General features: G+C 41.8%; 1 protein-coding gene across 3 annotated transcripts; it reads right to left on the reverse strand.

Annotated features, from left to right (window-relative positions):
* Nucleotides 1–718: 718 nt before the first annotated feature.
* On the reverse strand, nucleotides 719–12767 carry nphp1 (nephronophthisis 1). 3 transcript variants are annotated; one of them, XM_042065440.1, is made up of 21 exons: nucleotides 12534–12767; nucleotides 12135–12199; nucleotides 11650–11710; nucleotides 11088–11218; nucleotides 10554–10785; nucleotides 10330–10431; nucleotides 9283–9392; nucleotides 8657–8702; nucleotides 8356–8440; nucleotides 7850–7944; nucleotides 7492–7620; nucleotides 6885–6959; nucleotides 6640–6750; nucleotides 4879–4961; nucleotides 4694–4770; nucleotides 4475–4574; nucleotides 4150–4262; nucleotides 2028–2101; nucleotides 1419–1463; nucleotides 1015–1258; nucleotides 719–982 (listed from the first exon to the last, which is right to left on the reverse strand). In XM_042065440.1, exons 1-20 carry the CDS (start codon nucleotides 12597–12599, stop codon nucleotides 1031–1033), a joined length of 2028 nt encoding a protein of 675 aa, XP_041921374.1. In that variant the 5' UTR covers nucleotides 12600–12767; the 3' UTR covers nucleotides 719–982; nucleotides 1015–1030. The 3 variants fall into 3 exon arrangements, with proteins under 3 accessions (XP_041921374.1, XP_041921375.1, XP_041921373.1); XM_042065441.1 differs by having other exon boundaries at nucleotides 719–1258; nucleotides 8657–8699; XM_042065439.1 differs by having other exon boundaries at nucleotides 719–1258; nucleotides 12534–12766.
* Nucleotides 12768–15849: the final 3082 nt, after the last annotated feature.

Genomic DNA, 15849 nt, shown 5'->3' on the forward strand with positions numbered 1-15849 from the left:
GTCAAATTTGTAGTTTCTTATGTCTCATTCCATCAAACTACAGATCCGCTACCCGATCAGGCAAACTTGCATAGTGCGGTTATAGCCGAATGCAGAAGTGCCGCTCACTCTGTTACATGTTGATGAACCACTGAAATGATTTTGGAAACATTATTTGAAGGTACAAAAAACTCTTTGGTGTTGCTTTAATAGCCTACTGCTAGTACAGTATAAACCAGGAGTGAAGCGCTGTGATGTGAATATGAGACAATGGGCTGAATAGGGAAGGAATAGTTCCCAGCTTTGTCTCTTCAATCCTAACTTCCGCCTTGGTAACCTTCCACTGGGTGTGACGCATGGGATGGGTTTGTTTGTGTGTGTGTGTGTGTGTGTGTGTGTGTGTGTGTGTGTGTGTGTGTGTGTAGTTCCCTAGTTCCCTTTGATCAGTGGGGTGAGGTTTAGGATGTGGTTCCACTCACCAAGCCTTACTTCCATAAAGGATTGCATTCCAACTCAGGCAGCACACACATACAGAAACACACCTGTAAACACACCCATTGTCCTCTACTCACATGGACGAGAATGTGACCAGCATTAGACATTTGAGAAATCAAAATATTTTCTACAATACCTGTTTGTGTGTGTATGTGTGTGTATGTGTGTGTGTGTGTGTGTGTGTATACACACATCCCTACACATCCATACATCCCTTCTAGTGTAAATAACAAAGTTCTGGATATTTAAGTTTCTAAAAAATATTTATTATGATTCAATAAATAAAGCGTTCTTCAGTCAAACAAGATTTCTTTTGTTTTGTTCCATGATCAGCATCTCATGCAGGTGATTGGACAGCGTGTGCTAGATGTGTGATTGGTTAATGTATAGCCATGCTGATTGGTCTCTGCTTTGTCAGTAGCACATGGCCAGTGTTTTGGTGATGTTTGACACACACTGGTCAGTGTTTCGGTGATGTTCGACACACACTGGTCAGTGTTTCGGTGATGTTCGACACACACTGGTCAGTGTTTCGGTGATGTTCAACACACACTGGTCAGTGTCTGGCTGAGCTGAGGAGGTCATAAGTGACCTGGGAGATGTCAAAAGCTTGCTGGGCGGTGGACTGCGAATTGTGGTTGCTTGTGAAGACGATGCGAGCTCTCTGAGTGTCCACGTCATCGTCTGCCCAGAGGGGTGCAGGCATGTCGGCCGAGTAGAGCAGGGGGAACACGTACTCCATGTACACCCGCACAAACTCCCGTTTCAGCACAGACATGTCCCGCTGAATCACACACACACACAGACACACACACACGTAAACCATACAAATTAACACAGAGATGAAAGAAAACAGGATACAGGGGTAACTATTACTGTAAAATACACACACACACACACACACACACACACACACACACAAACAAATACAAAGTTTTCTTTACCTTCTCTGACCTCTTCATAAGCTTCTCTGCATTTTCCCACGCACTCTGCAAAAGTTCAGATATCAGATATATGACATAAATGTGTGTTTTTCTGATTCAGGAATGAATTGAAGAGGGGGCCAAAAGCTCACTGCGGTCTTCTGACCTCCCATTAAAACTAACTTAGAGATTAGTGGGGGCTGCTAAGTCAGTGCTGATGATGGGGCAGTATGAGACAATACGGTTTAAGCTATTGGAGTAACACCCAACACAAAAATTCTCTGTTTTAGGACACCATTTTAATTGAATGCTTTTTGCACATGCACACCACCTATTAGCTGAGTAATTGCCTGCAGGTGTGAGTAATGAGTTAATTGGGCCACACCCATTTTGGTGCTCTTTAAAAAGGGCCGGGGTGTTGGTGTGTGACAAACCGATTGATGTGCAAGTTATTGTGTGTTGTCCATTTTTAAACATTTGGATGAATTAAAGAAAGAAGGTGTTTTCTACCGAAACATATCCTGTTTTTATCTTTTAAAAAACAAGATGGAGGACTTTTACACACACACACACACACACACACTCACACACACACACACACACACACACACACACACACAGATCTCTTACCTGGAAAGAATCCAGCAAATCTGATTGATTCAGAACCTCGGGGAAAGTTGCCAGAACTGAGTTGCAGATCAAATCTGAGAAACCAAATAGCAAAAAAAGTGGGAAACTTAACAGTTTGTGTGTGTGTGTGTGTCCGTCATTTTTATCATTACATGCACATCAGCAATGTTATTGGCATTTTTGTCAGTACACAATACCAGCACCTATTTACCAGAGGGGTATTCCAGAAAGCAGGTTTACTGGCTTAACTGGGTATGTTAACCCAGAGTTAGCGGTAAATTAACTATCAATATGATCACAATATCAAATATGATCAGGCTATGTAAGTAACTATGGTAACATAGGCTCTGAAGTTAACTGGGTATGTAAACCCAGAGTAAACGGTGAACCTGGGATTTCAGTTCCAGAAAGCTCAAAAATGATCAGGCAATGTAAGTAACTATGGTAACATAGGCTCTGAACTTAACCTGGTAGGGGTAGGTTTTGTTTAGGTTATGTTCAATTATGTTCGGTTATTTCAGTGCATGTTCAACCAGGCTGCTATTTTTACACTTGTCACACAATGACGTTTCATTTTGAAGAAGGTCCGATTGACAAAGAAGCACAAAATCATGTAATATTTATCCGTGGAATTAGCCGTGAGAGGGCGATAAGACCACGACATCACATGATAGCCCATCCTTTCTTTTCCAAACGAGTTTTTCAAGAGCGCTATAGTTTTTCCGCTGAATCCTAAATTGGGCTAGGCTACTTGAAAAGCATTCTCTACTCCATCCCTACATTAGGCTACGCATGGATTAGAATAGAATAAAATAAATCTTTTTGCCTTGCCATTTGCCTTTGGCTCACCAGACATCGGATGGACAAAAAACATCTCAGACACACTGAAGATATAATTACAGTGCAGTAGGCTACAAAAAAGGGAAAACATATAGAAAATGAATAAATAAGTTTAAATATAGACTAGGCCTACACAACAGCTCAGCCAGGTATGCGTGTTGTCACTAGTTTGGTTAAGAATGCCGATGGCATTTGGGATAAAATAGTTTTTCAATAGGCTACTTTTTGCCTCTCTCCAAATACTTGAAATTATGTGCATCGATGATCGCTCTCCGACAGGGAATTTAGTATTGCAGACGCAGAGCATATCAGCAAGCTGTCGGTCGGTGCGTAAAGTTTGCCTTGCGCTAAAGCAGTTCCTGCGCAACTTTTCGTTTTCCTGGACACAAACCCACGAGGATCATTAGAGTGTAATTTCACCAACTGGCAGGTCAGCATCACTTATTAAATTTTCCAAATGTGCACCGAAATGTGTCCAATAGGCTACCCATGCCTTCCGACATTCTTCACCCTTCCGATGATGGAGGCGCAAAAGTTTAACTTGGCCCACAGCTGCAGAACCCGCGTTAAAATAGAAAATTACATTTGGGATTCTGAAAGAATTCTATGGCCCATTCAATCTGTGACAAGGTAAGTTAGTTTAATAAAGCATCATTTAAAGCAGTCAATACAATAGCCTACGTGATGTCCACTGAATTATTTAATTGTGCTTTTGACACTAAATAGGCCATCCTAAACGTACAGTAGGCCAACGCATTTCAGTGGTCGTAGGATATTCTCTGACAAGCAAGATCTCGAACGCAGACGCTTAAGTATTGCTCTTTTTTTGTTATTACAGTTCTCTCCTCCTTGTAAGGCTCACTACTCCGCCTCTGAAAAATACGGTGCTCTTCGTTTCGCCGGTTTCACTCATGGTTTCGACTCTCTATAGATGATGCCTTTATAAGTTCGCCGTGAACGCGCACAACTCTAGGTTATCTAACACAGGGTTGATTGAACTAACTGGTAACCGGTGTTTTGGAACCGACAGCTCGGGTTTAGTCGCCACAGGTTCAGACAACCCAGAGGTTAAGTTTTATCTCAGTGTTTGTTAAACCTCCTTTCTGGAATACCCCTCTGATCACTATCAGTATGGGTGTGTACTGTACTGTGTGTACTGAGAGAGAGGGAGACAGAGAGAGAGAGAGAGAGTATATGTTTGTGTGTATGTGTGTGTGAGAGAGAGAGAATGAGAGCATGCACAAGTGTGCATGTGTGTGTTTACATGGGTGTGAGCATTTACCTGCACTTTGCATGGTCACTCTATCCAGCAGTAGTGTGTCAGCCAGTAACTGTCTATATAAGGCCAGCAACTGAACAGAACAGAGACTTCCCACAAAGGTGTCCGGCAGAAGACTGACACCACACACACACACACACACACACTCCTGTAAAAAGCTTTGTAAAGAGTACCCACCCAATGACTTATCAAAGTGAACACAAGATTACTGTATAACTACTGGTGAATGTTATTAACGCATTAATATGCTATATTATACCAACAAATATTGTTAATGGCCGTTTGTAATGTCACAATGCAGTCAAGAACATTCTTGCATTCCTATTACTTTAAATGAGCCATGGTCCTGTTGTTTGGTGTGCGTAGCTTCACTATGAGCTTGGGGACTCTCCTGGACATCAGCATCTGCTGGAATACGCTGCCCGTTACTAAGGCGGGGAGAGCAGAGAGAAACAGAATGAATATGCTGACCAGTATACTGACGGAGAATAGAGTGGAGTCTGCGCGCGTGTGTGTGTGTGTGTGTGTGTGTGTGTGTGGAAAGCACCTCCTTTGGTGAGGGAAGGATCCACCTCCACATCTGTCTCGTATGGAGTCCCTCCATGGAGAATGAGCTCATAGGTCCTACAGTCATGTGAAGAGAACACAAGACACATTCATGATCTCAAAACCACAGCATGGCTGAGAGAGAGAGAGAGATAGAGATAGAGAGAGAGAGAGAATTCCTCTTACCGCAGTGGTATAAGAGCTCCATTGGCATCATAAAGCTTGAGGAAGGTCCAGCCACAACTCAAGTCACCCCGTTCACCTGTGGACTGAGAAAACAAGCCACAACTCTTCATAGCACCCTAATGTTCCCTGAGCTGTGAGATAAATACATCACGATGGGCACTGCATTTTAAAGATTGAAAGGTCTAGTGAATCCCACCTTTATTGAAATGGGTTCTAGGATAAAGGGCCAGGGCTTCAATGGCTTTAAAGGTGTTAATAGCTAAGGGTTAAGATTTCAATGGAACGTATAGCGTTACAATGGATACGTGTTCTAGGCTAGCACCGTTTACTGGCTTTAAAATTATCCTTACAGGAGGATGAGTCCACACTTGAAGGCACACTCTGTAAAGCCCTCCACAGCGTCAGATCAAGGTATGTGGAATCAAGGGAAGGTTACACGAGGCACAGCGAAAAAAAGCATTGACTGGGTAGCCAAACACGACACAGACAGTATGACAGTATGAGACAATATGGTTTAAGCTATTGGAGTAACACCCATAAGAAACTGTCCACAAACACCTCCACATATACAGTCTCTCTCTCACACACACACACACAGGCATTTACAGGACTGAGAGGAGATGGGAGAGGGGAATGGTGTCAGATGGACTTCATAATAAGGGGAAGAGCCTGCAGTTTTCTAACCTTTCTAATGAGTCACTTGTAGATTCAGTTTTGAAAGTTCCTTTTTGGCTGAGGGGTTTTACTGCACACTCTTACACAATGATCATGTCAATGGACAATGCCAAGCTGGTCAGGATCAAACTTAAATGGGAGAAAGAACTTGGCACTGAAATCTCTGAAGATACTTGGACTGAAGCTCTGAAAAGAGTGAACAATAGTACTTCTTGTGCAAGGCTTAGTCTAATCCAGTTTAAGGTGGTACATCGCTTGCATTGGAGTAGAGCGAAGATTTCTTCATTTTATCCAAATGTTGATAGTAGTTGTGTCAGGTGTCATGTTAATGTGGCAGATTTGACACACATGTTTTGGTCGTGCCATTTGCTAACAGGGTACTGGTCTGAAATATTTGATGTGCTGTCTAAAGTCCTTGGAGTCACTTTACAACCTTGTGCAATGATAGCATTATTTGGTGTAGTAAATGAGGAAACAAGCATGACCAAGATACAACTCAACATCATAGCATTTGTTTCTTTGCTGGCACGAAGGCAAATTCTGTTTCATTGGAAATCTAATATACCACCCACTGCAGCACAATGGTTGAAAGATGTAATGCTATTCTTACATTCGGAGAAGATAACATTTGCGATAAGATGCTCAGACAAATTTCAGTCAGTCTGAGAACCTCTTTTGACATACTTCTGTACTGTAAACTTCAAGAGCTTCCCAACACATAGATGGACTAAATCAGAGTCAAGAGTTTAAGGCATAATTGGTAGGTCATAGAGCTTTGAAGTCATGTTGTCCCTCATTGAAATCCTATTCATTTATCTGTGTTTTAATTTTATTTAGGTGTGTCTATTCATAGACATTTGTGACTAAACACTTCCTTTTCCTTTATTATTTTGTTATCGTCATTGTTGTTGTGTTGGTCCAGTCGGGGTGGGTGGGTGGATGGTTGGGGGGTGTTTTGTGTGTATAAAAAAAAAAAAAAAAAATATTTTGTAACTTTGCTGATAAGTCATTGTCAATGCTACTACTAAAAAAATAATAAGGGGAAGAAGAGTGTGTATTAGTGTCACTTCAGTGCCACCAGCTTACATTTCTGATGTAGGTGACCCCCAGCTCAAAGAGGACGCCCAGGTTGGCAGAGGCAGAGTCGCAGCGCAGGAAGCACTCTCCGTCCAGGAGACTGGGCAGCTGTCCACTCATCTAACAACAGAAGGGAGAACAGACCATTACACACGTACCTGGCACACGGACAAACAAGGCTTGCTGAAAATGTTGTTTACACACTCATGCAGACAGACAGACAGAACAGACAGAACAGACACACACACACACACCCTTGGTGAGAAGCTCCAAGTCTTAGGGTTTTTTGGGCTGTAAGTGGCTCGTACAGTATAGATGTTACTCAGCACCTAGGAAGTAAAAAAATGAGATGACTTCAGACAGATCACAGCAAGAGATTGAGATAAGGGATGACGGATGAGATGAGAGAGAGAGTTATCCCCAGACTACTACTCCATCATTACATTGCGTCTTGCCTAGGTATTCCTACACTGAAGTCATGTGCACTGCAATGAGGAAACACAGGTATTGAGCTGCTGTTGTTGGATAATGTTGTTATTATGAATGGGGTTAGATAAATGTGTGAGGCTGCTACAAGCAGTAAATTGTGTGTAATGTGAGGAGTGATAGTCTGCAGGTATGCTGAGAGAAAGAGACAGACCGAAAGACAGGGCACACACCTCACTGCCCCCTTCTGGCTGAAAGCTGCATGGATATGTGCAAGGTTACGTCCAAGCACCACTGATGACTCTCTTCCTTTACAGCTTGTCAGTGTAGGAGTTTTGTTTTGTGCGAATTCTCAAATAAATGCACTCATGAGTATATATGTGTGTGTGTGTGTGTGTGTGTATTTACTGTATGTGTGTGTGACGGATACTTTACCCGCTCTCCATCAAAGGCGCAGAAGCGAACATGTCGACTCAGGACCTGCAACCCCACTCCAGGGGGCGGGATCATCTTGCAGCTCCACAGAGACAGAGACAAACACACCCGAGAGGTGCGAGCACGGACCTACACACACACACGCGCGCGCGCGCGCACGCACGCACACATGCACGCACACACATACACATGCACACAAACACACACACACACACGCACGCGCGCACGCACGCACACACAAACACACACACACACACACAGCAACTAAAAATCACATAACCCAGTAACACACTGAGTGAATTCAATGAATAAAATGAGGTTTTCATTTTGTCTGATAATGAAAGAATGGCCTCCTTACCTTGCCAGTGTCGGGGTCCAGAAAGAGGTCTTTAAAGGACAGATTGGACTGACTGAGCTCGGGCTGAATGTAGTGACTTCCTCTGTAAGTGACTCCTGTGAGAAGAGAAGGATAGCTATATTTTTAATGTGCTTTAGTTTTACTGTAGTTACACACATACATTGACTTCCATGCTGATCCAGACCCACAAAGTAGCTTTGGCACACTTGCTTGTTTTTTAGAACCAGTCACTATCAAATACATAAAATACATACATACATTTTGCATGTTGCAACATACAACCCGAATTCTGAAAAAGTTGGGATGCTTTGTAAAGAGTAAATAAAAAAGAATGCTATGATTTACAAATCATGTCAACCCTATATTTAATTAAGAATAGTTAAAATACAATATGTCATGAAGTCCAGTAATTCCCTTGCGCGTGTGTGTGTGTGTGTGTGTGTGTGTGTGTGTGTGTGTGTGTGTGTGTTTGTGTGTACATATCACGAGGAACAGAGAGCACTCACCCTCATCTAGCAGTTTAGACAAGGTGGATGGCCTGAAGCCAGCAGGGATGGCCCCCATAGCAGACAAAACATCGGTGGCATCAATCTTATTTTACACACACACACACACACACACACAAAAGAAAATGAGAGAAGCAACGAGAGAAAAGAAAGAAAAGACAGAAAAATATGTAAATGAAACATTACTCTGTCTTGACTGTTCATATTATTTGTGTGTATGTGTGTGTGTGTGTGTGTGTGTGTGTGTGTGTGTGTGTGTGTGTGTGTGTGTGTGTGGGGGGGGGGGGGGGGGGGGGGGTACCTCTGTGATGGCCTTTCTAACAGTATCCCAGTTAGAGTGACTGCTTCTGAAAGTAAACACAATACTCTTATACAATACTCAATAACAGCAGGGTCATAATACAATACCCGCTCTTTAAAATTGACAATGATGTGCACCATGTTATTTATTATATTATGTGTATTTATGTATTTTTTGTAATTTTGTGTGCTCTTACTGCTGCAAAACTAATTGCCCCACTGGGGGACAAATAAAGGCATTACATTATAAGGTTGTATCAGCGATTTCAGGCCCAAACATAAATGATCACATTCATCTAATCTTTCCTAACGATCCGCTAGCTGCCTGCCCCATAAACAGGCCGTCAAAAAACGTGTCTGTAGGCAGCCCAGGCTCCGAGATCTGTACACAAAAACAATTGCTACCAACAAGGGTTGGCAACCCCTCAAAGGCAAAATGAAGTGTTACAACCAATAACCGACGAGATGCGCGTTTAGGAGAGTTTTAATTTCATGGGAGGGAGGGGGAGGGAGTAGCAAGCTAGATCTTTGTTTTGTTTGAACATCCACAGAAGTGATGTATCCCTGCTATCGCTGATACAAGAGTGTGCAAGCACCTCCCTCTAGTGGTTAAATGGAGAAACTTACCTTGCTTTGCTTTTGGTCTCTTCATCCACTTCCTCCTTTTCCTCCTCACTCTCTTCCTCATCATCATCTTCTTCATCCTCCTCTTCCTCTACCTCCTTCAGTGGCTGAGCCTACAACAGCATTTGTGATATGTCACCCTCACCACCACTTCTTCACATAAAGCCTTCATGACTAGAACACAAGCTATCAAAACGAACAGACTGCATTTTAAAGGCAAAACTGACATGAAAATGTGTGTATGTGCATTGCAGTTGATTTGTTTTCTTTCAAATTCAATGTTTCGTTAACATGACAAGACGAGGTGTCTGGACCTTCTTCAGTTGTAGTTCCCCTGTAGGGACAACATGACTTCAAAGCTCTATGACCTACCAATTATGCCTTAAACTCTATAGACTCTGAACTCTTATTTAGTCCATCTATGTGTTGGGAAGCTCTTGAAGATTACAGTCCCGAAGTATGTCAAAAGAGGTTCCCAGACTGACTGAAATTTGTCTGAGCATCTTATCGCAAATTTTATCTTCTCCAAATGTAAGAATAGCATTACATCTTTCAACCATTGTGCTGCAGTGGGTGGTTGATTTGTTTTCTTTCAAATTCAATGTTTCGTTAACATGACGAGAAGAGGTGTCTGGACCTTCTTCAGTTGTAGTTCCCCGCTGGTGGAACAATTTACCAAGTGCTACCAGAGAAGGTGCGCCCCTCTCTAGCTTCAAGAAGCTCTTGAAGACACAATTTTTTCTCTCCTAACACGTCTAACAACCCAACACACCTAACATGCCCTTACCATGCAATTCCTTTTCTTTCCATTTCCCCCTTCTTCTTCTAGCACTTCCTCCTTCAGCTACACTACACTTTGACTAGTGCTTTAAAGTTCTGTACTGTACTCTCATCTTTTGGTAGTAGTATTTATTGTTGTAGTATTACCGGTAGTTGTTACCTAAGGTCCACTGCATTGTAGCTTGAATGTTATTCCTCTTTTGTAAGTCACTTTAGTTAAATGCATCTGCTAAATGAATAAATGTATGTAAGTATGATGGACTTCTGCACCTTTACGTAGGTTTTAGGTACAAGCCCTTTGTTCCCCTCTGAGTCCTGTGCAAGCCACCATCCATCTTTGTTCTTTTTAAGGATGTGCAGCACAGTGCCCTTCTGAGGACAGAAAAACAAAATTGCATTGTTTGTATGATTATATGATAATATTAGTATGTACATAAATTCATACTACTATAACACAAATATAATGTGTTATATAAATGTGTAGCATGATTTACCTCCATGGTGAGGTCTCCATCCTGTTCTCCTTTGAAAGCGCTGATGGCAACAACGCTCTCCATCAATGCATTTTCCCCATCTTTAACATCATTCCTTTCTTCCTGTTCTTGCTCGTCCTCATCGTCATCATCATCATCGTCATCGTTGTCCTCATCTTCACTCTCCTCCTCTTCCTCACTGTCCTCTTCACTCTCCTGATCTCCTGAAGGACCCTGGGTTGACAGTCTCTCACTAAACAGACAATAATATCTGAATAAATATAAAGCAACATTTTCTGAAGTGTAACACTTAAATTGAACCCTACCCAAAACAGCCACGATATCCTAAAGTCGGCCTCCCTACCAAAACTAAGGCCTACACCTCCTGTGGCCTCTTGCATAAACTTCTACTGCAACACAAGCACGCTCCAAGAGCCGATGGGTGGGGCTGGGGGCCGGGAGGGGCTTCCTGTGTGTGTGTGTGTGTGTGTGTGTGTGTGTGTGTATGGTGTGTATGTGGGGGGGGGGGGGGGGGGGGGGGGCTGTGTGAGCTACCTGGCCTCTGACGTCTCAGGGGACTGGAGGTTGAGCTCTAGGGCACGGAGCTGGTTGTGGAAGTCCTGCAGGCGTGTCTCCTCCTCCCGCTTCCGCAGCTCATAGTTGCCCACTGGTGCAGGCTCATCTGCCTGAACAAAAAATAAAATAAATAAATAAAAGTTAAATACTGTATTTGCTTAGGTTATGATTTATATGATATAATTATAGTTGCAGTTAAATAAATAACAATAATCAATTAATTACAAATCCTACTAATTTACTGAGATTTTTTAAGGTCAATTTTATCCCATACATTGGTTTATTTGTGGCGGCCCACCACAATATCAACATTGACCACCACACAATGATTTTCCAGGTTGTACTAAATTGTGCTTAAATCTGGTTAGCATCATAACCACGTTGTGCTAATTTGTCAGAAACATTTGCATTTAAGTTAATTCTGCAAACCAACCACCACAAATGGAATTCAATTATCTGGGAAAAACTGTAATAGGCTACTAGATTCAGAATAAGTGTGTATGTTAGATTAAGGAGAATGACAAGTAGTCAGAATTTATACTTTAGTTAATTTCTTCAAAGCCTGTGTGGTCTGCTCAACTGCACTCAGCAACTCAGAACATCTGTGGAGAGAGGAGGAGAGAATGAGAAATGGGAGCCACAGCTCTAACCTGTCTCAACAGAGGGCTGATTTGAAAGGATGCAGACAGGTAAACAGGAGGGAGAAAATCCCAGAGTGCCATCAAATGCAGTGTCTGTGGTTTGATAAGAGATTTGGTAACCGTCCACATCTGGCAAAATCATGAATGCAAACCAGGTAAACTGAATCATACACTGCATAACTTGTGTATTGTTGTCATGCACATAATAACAGAAGTAGAAACCAGACACTATCACTCAAAGGGTTCGTCAAATACGTGAAAACAGACGGAAATTCATTACACTCTTGGATATATTATGTCTACATAGAGTAGCCTATACATCACACTTCCGTTAATCTAGCAATGTACGTTAGTCTAATATTAATGTACAAAATTGTGTACATACCTCTGTCTTAAATCAGCACGATTATGTTCATTAAGCTGGTTGACGTCAACCACCAAACTGTCCAGCTGTGGGATACAAATAATAGAATAACATTTAGGCTAGGCTACAACATAAGTAACGACAACGTTGGATGACTTCACAGGCCTATGATTGAAAATAATCTAGACACTACTACTACATCACCTGTAAATCATCATAACGTTTGATAATAGCTGATACCGTCTTTGACACTATGTAACGTTCGTGCTAATCGACGTTAGTAACTGTATGTAATGTAACAATGTTGTCTAGCTAAAATGTAGCAATCTCCACTTTCAATAATAACGTTAGCCTAAGATACCCCGATGGCTCATTAACTGAAATCCACAAACCATCTTCAAATCTACCTATGATACAAACCTTCGTCTTCAAGCCATCCGCTTCTCTTTGAAGGTTTAGCAAAGGCCCTCTCCGTTTGGGTGGCATTGTGTTAGCTAATTCGTTCAGATGCAGTCAAACTGACACAATAAAGTAGTCCTTAAAATATCCATATGTCATCATCAAATAAAAAGACGCACCCGATTTACTGGAAGCATCTGCAACGTAACCACACGGTAGACGCTACCAAAGACGCTACCGTGGTCGCTAAGATATTTAAACTGCGACGGATGTGTGTCGTCATAGGCTTGCGTCCGAGATTGATTGTGTGAGCAATGTGTCAAAAAGTATAGAAGTTACTTCTATACTCTTTGACTGTGTGTGTGAGCGTACGAATCAGCGTCGCGTGCCAGTTTTGGATGTCGTATTACACTGTTTTTGTTTGTTTGAAAGTAGATTTTATTAGATGACAATAGATGGAATGGAATGCTACTACAAATTGTACAGAAATCAAAATGTATCTAAACCATTTTAGTCGTACAGTGATGAGCGATCAGAAGATTTGAGGCCACTGACAGCGCCAAAGCGAAGGAGTCGGCGTAAGACAACAAGGGGTCGATGCATTTGCAATCAAACATGTCATAGTTGTGGAAACATGGGCACCCTAGCCCATTATATCTGGGGGGTGATTCCAGTTTTGCGGTGGCATTCCTGCCATGATTTACATTATTGTAATTGTTTCTAAAATGAGACAAAGATCCTATTTCCAACCAATTGATTTAATAATAGCCTATAATTAGGTGATTATTTGCTTCAACATAGATCAAAGACATTTACAAATATTTAGGTATGTTTTAGATATGGGGTACCATATGGGTTACAGTTGAGACTGCACCTTCTGTTTATTAGCTAATTGTGGAAAATATAAACTACTTATGGGTATTATTGATTGATATCCTAGTACAAGCAAAGGAAATATGATGTGGAAACATGATGATTTCAGTCGTTTTTGGGTGGTAGTGGAAAAAACTAAAAGTTGATAAATGAAAACAAAGAGATGATAAATGACCACTATCCCTAAATAAAATAAATGTTTTATGCATGATCAGTCATATTTTCCACAACATGGCCAATTTCACAAATTCTGCCAGGGTAACCCATGTAAACTTATGAGCACAACTTAATGCGTCAATGTCTCATTTGTAGAGCTTGTAAGACTTGATGTTTCAATCCATGTGGTAATAAAAATTCTTGATGCATTCTTGATGTTAGCAGTGGGATATGAGTGGTGATGGGGGAGGGTATGTACATCACTGGGGTCATCAGGTGGGCACCCTCCTTTGACATTTTGTTGATGAACACACGGCAACTTCACTCCCCTCTGTTCCATATCCTCCTTTCCTTTTTAGCCAAAGCCAATCCAATCCAAAGCTAATTCTCCACTGCACTTGACAAGGACTTTATTGCTTGTTGGTTGTTGGAGGGCCCGACCCCTCAACCCCATTTGCTTGTTGTAGACGGACAAATCTCCTGACCCCTCAACCCGTCTTCCTTGTTGTAGACAGACAAATCTCCTGCATCCCACCTCTACAAGGAAAATGTTGGTTCTCCAGCCTCTCTGAGCGGCTACAGCTGCCAGTTCAGAATTTTTTCTCTCACAGGCCTCTTCAACAGTATTTTCCCATCGTACCAACAGTTCCACAAATATGCCTACTTTGCTGTTGTGGACCACAGCACCATGTCCGGCTGGAGTGCTGTAGCCACTATCTCTGGGGGAAACACAAGCTTTTTTTCCAGATAAATCTCTTTTTTTCAGCCAGCTTCTATAGGATGTTTGTGTTCTTTGGTGTTCTGTGGTGCTCTGTAGGGTGGCTTGCTGGTAAAAAGGGAGGGAATTGATGGTGGTTCATCTCTGTTCCAATATTGACACGAGTTGCATGAGAACTTCAGTACATCTCCAAGCGTAACGCTCTTGAATGAGGCATGTAATGCATGCAGATAAAATGTGATGTGATCCAAACCACTGCTTCAGGTTCTTGGGTGTGGGTAGGACGTTATGATCACATCACGCACATCACATTTTATCTGCATACATTACAAGCCTCATTCAAGAGTGTTACGCTTGGAGATGTATTACATGGCTCTGATGACAAAGCTTAGTCTATTAGCCATGTTTTGCCATGGAGACTGCCTTGGCATGTTGCTGTCTCCACCTTAAGTTTTCTCTCTTGCCTTGCTGTTGCCTTTTGGGCCCAAGACTAGCTCTCCCATACAAAATGTGGCCACATCCCTGAAGTGAAGAACAGACTTTGCATTTTGAATTGCTTCAGATGGGGGACCACTTCCTCCCTGTTGTCACCCGAGGGGCCGCTTTTCAAATAACAGCATCTTCAGTGAAGGCCATCATGAGTCAGTGAAGGTCATGACCAGCCTTGTTTTGGTGCATAATAATTCTTCCACGCTCCACACCCATTTGTCCCAGTGGAATATCTCACAAACTCTTCACTTAATACATGACCACCATTCCTCTGTACAATTATCCATTCCAGAATAATTTCGTTTTGAAATTGTAGCAAATTTCTACGTCTCCAACATTGGTTTGGCTGAAATGCTAATGTTATAGCACCCCAAAATTTGCTTTCCATATCAAATAATCAAAAGTTTGTCATAGCAAGTAGATCAGTTGTGTGCTACATTGGGCTACATGACATACAGTACATATATGCTAGCACAGGTTACTTCAGGTCAAATGCAGAGTATAAGGGACATTCTTCATCCATGGTTCAGTGACAAGACTTCAGTGAATAGAACAATTCATAGTGAGTAAAATGTTTATGTCAGTAGTACATATAGTTTTGTCAGTTGCTAAGTGCAAAGAGTATCCCATCATCATGATTCTTATATTGCCAGATTCCAGACAATCCCACCTACACAAACATGAATGAATATATTCATGGTGACATGAAATATATTTTATGAGACACAAAATATGTTTTATGAGACACATGAATCATGAGACACAAATTACTTTTCCTTGAAGTAAAGGCTGGCATAAGAAATATGCAAGTATTATCGCACGGGTATATGTCCTGAAAAAAAAAAATAGTTGTTTGTACTATAGTCCTCTCTCAAGATCCATCTCCACTTCATTCCTCAAATGTACATTTCCATCTGGATTGTTTTGATCCAGATCCACTGACCTCTTTCTCTGGCAAAACCTGTTAAACAAACAAACCAAACTTCATAAAACTATTCAGTTGAAAATGGGAAGACCAAAGCATACAGTAAATTCAGCAACATTACCCACCACTGAAGCGGTTTAACTTGACTAATGAGTTCTGGTAGTTTTTCGCCTTTG

Source organism: Alosa sapidissima, chromosome 16 (assembly GCF_018492685.1).
Source record: "Alosa sapidissima isolate fAloSap1 chromosome 16, fAloSap1.pri, whole genome shotgun sequence".
NCBI lineage: Eukaryota > Metazoa > Chordata > Actinopteri > Clupeiformes > Clupeidae > Alosa > Alosa sapidissima.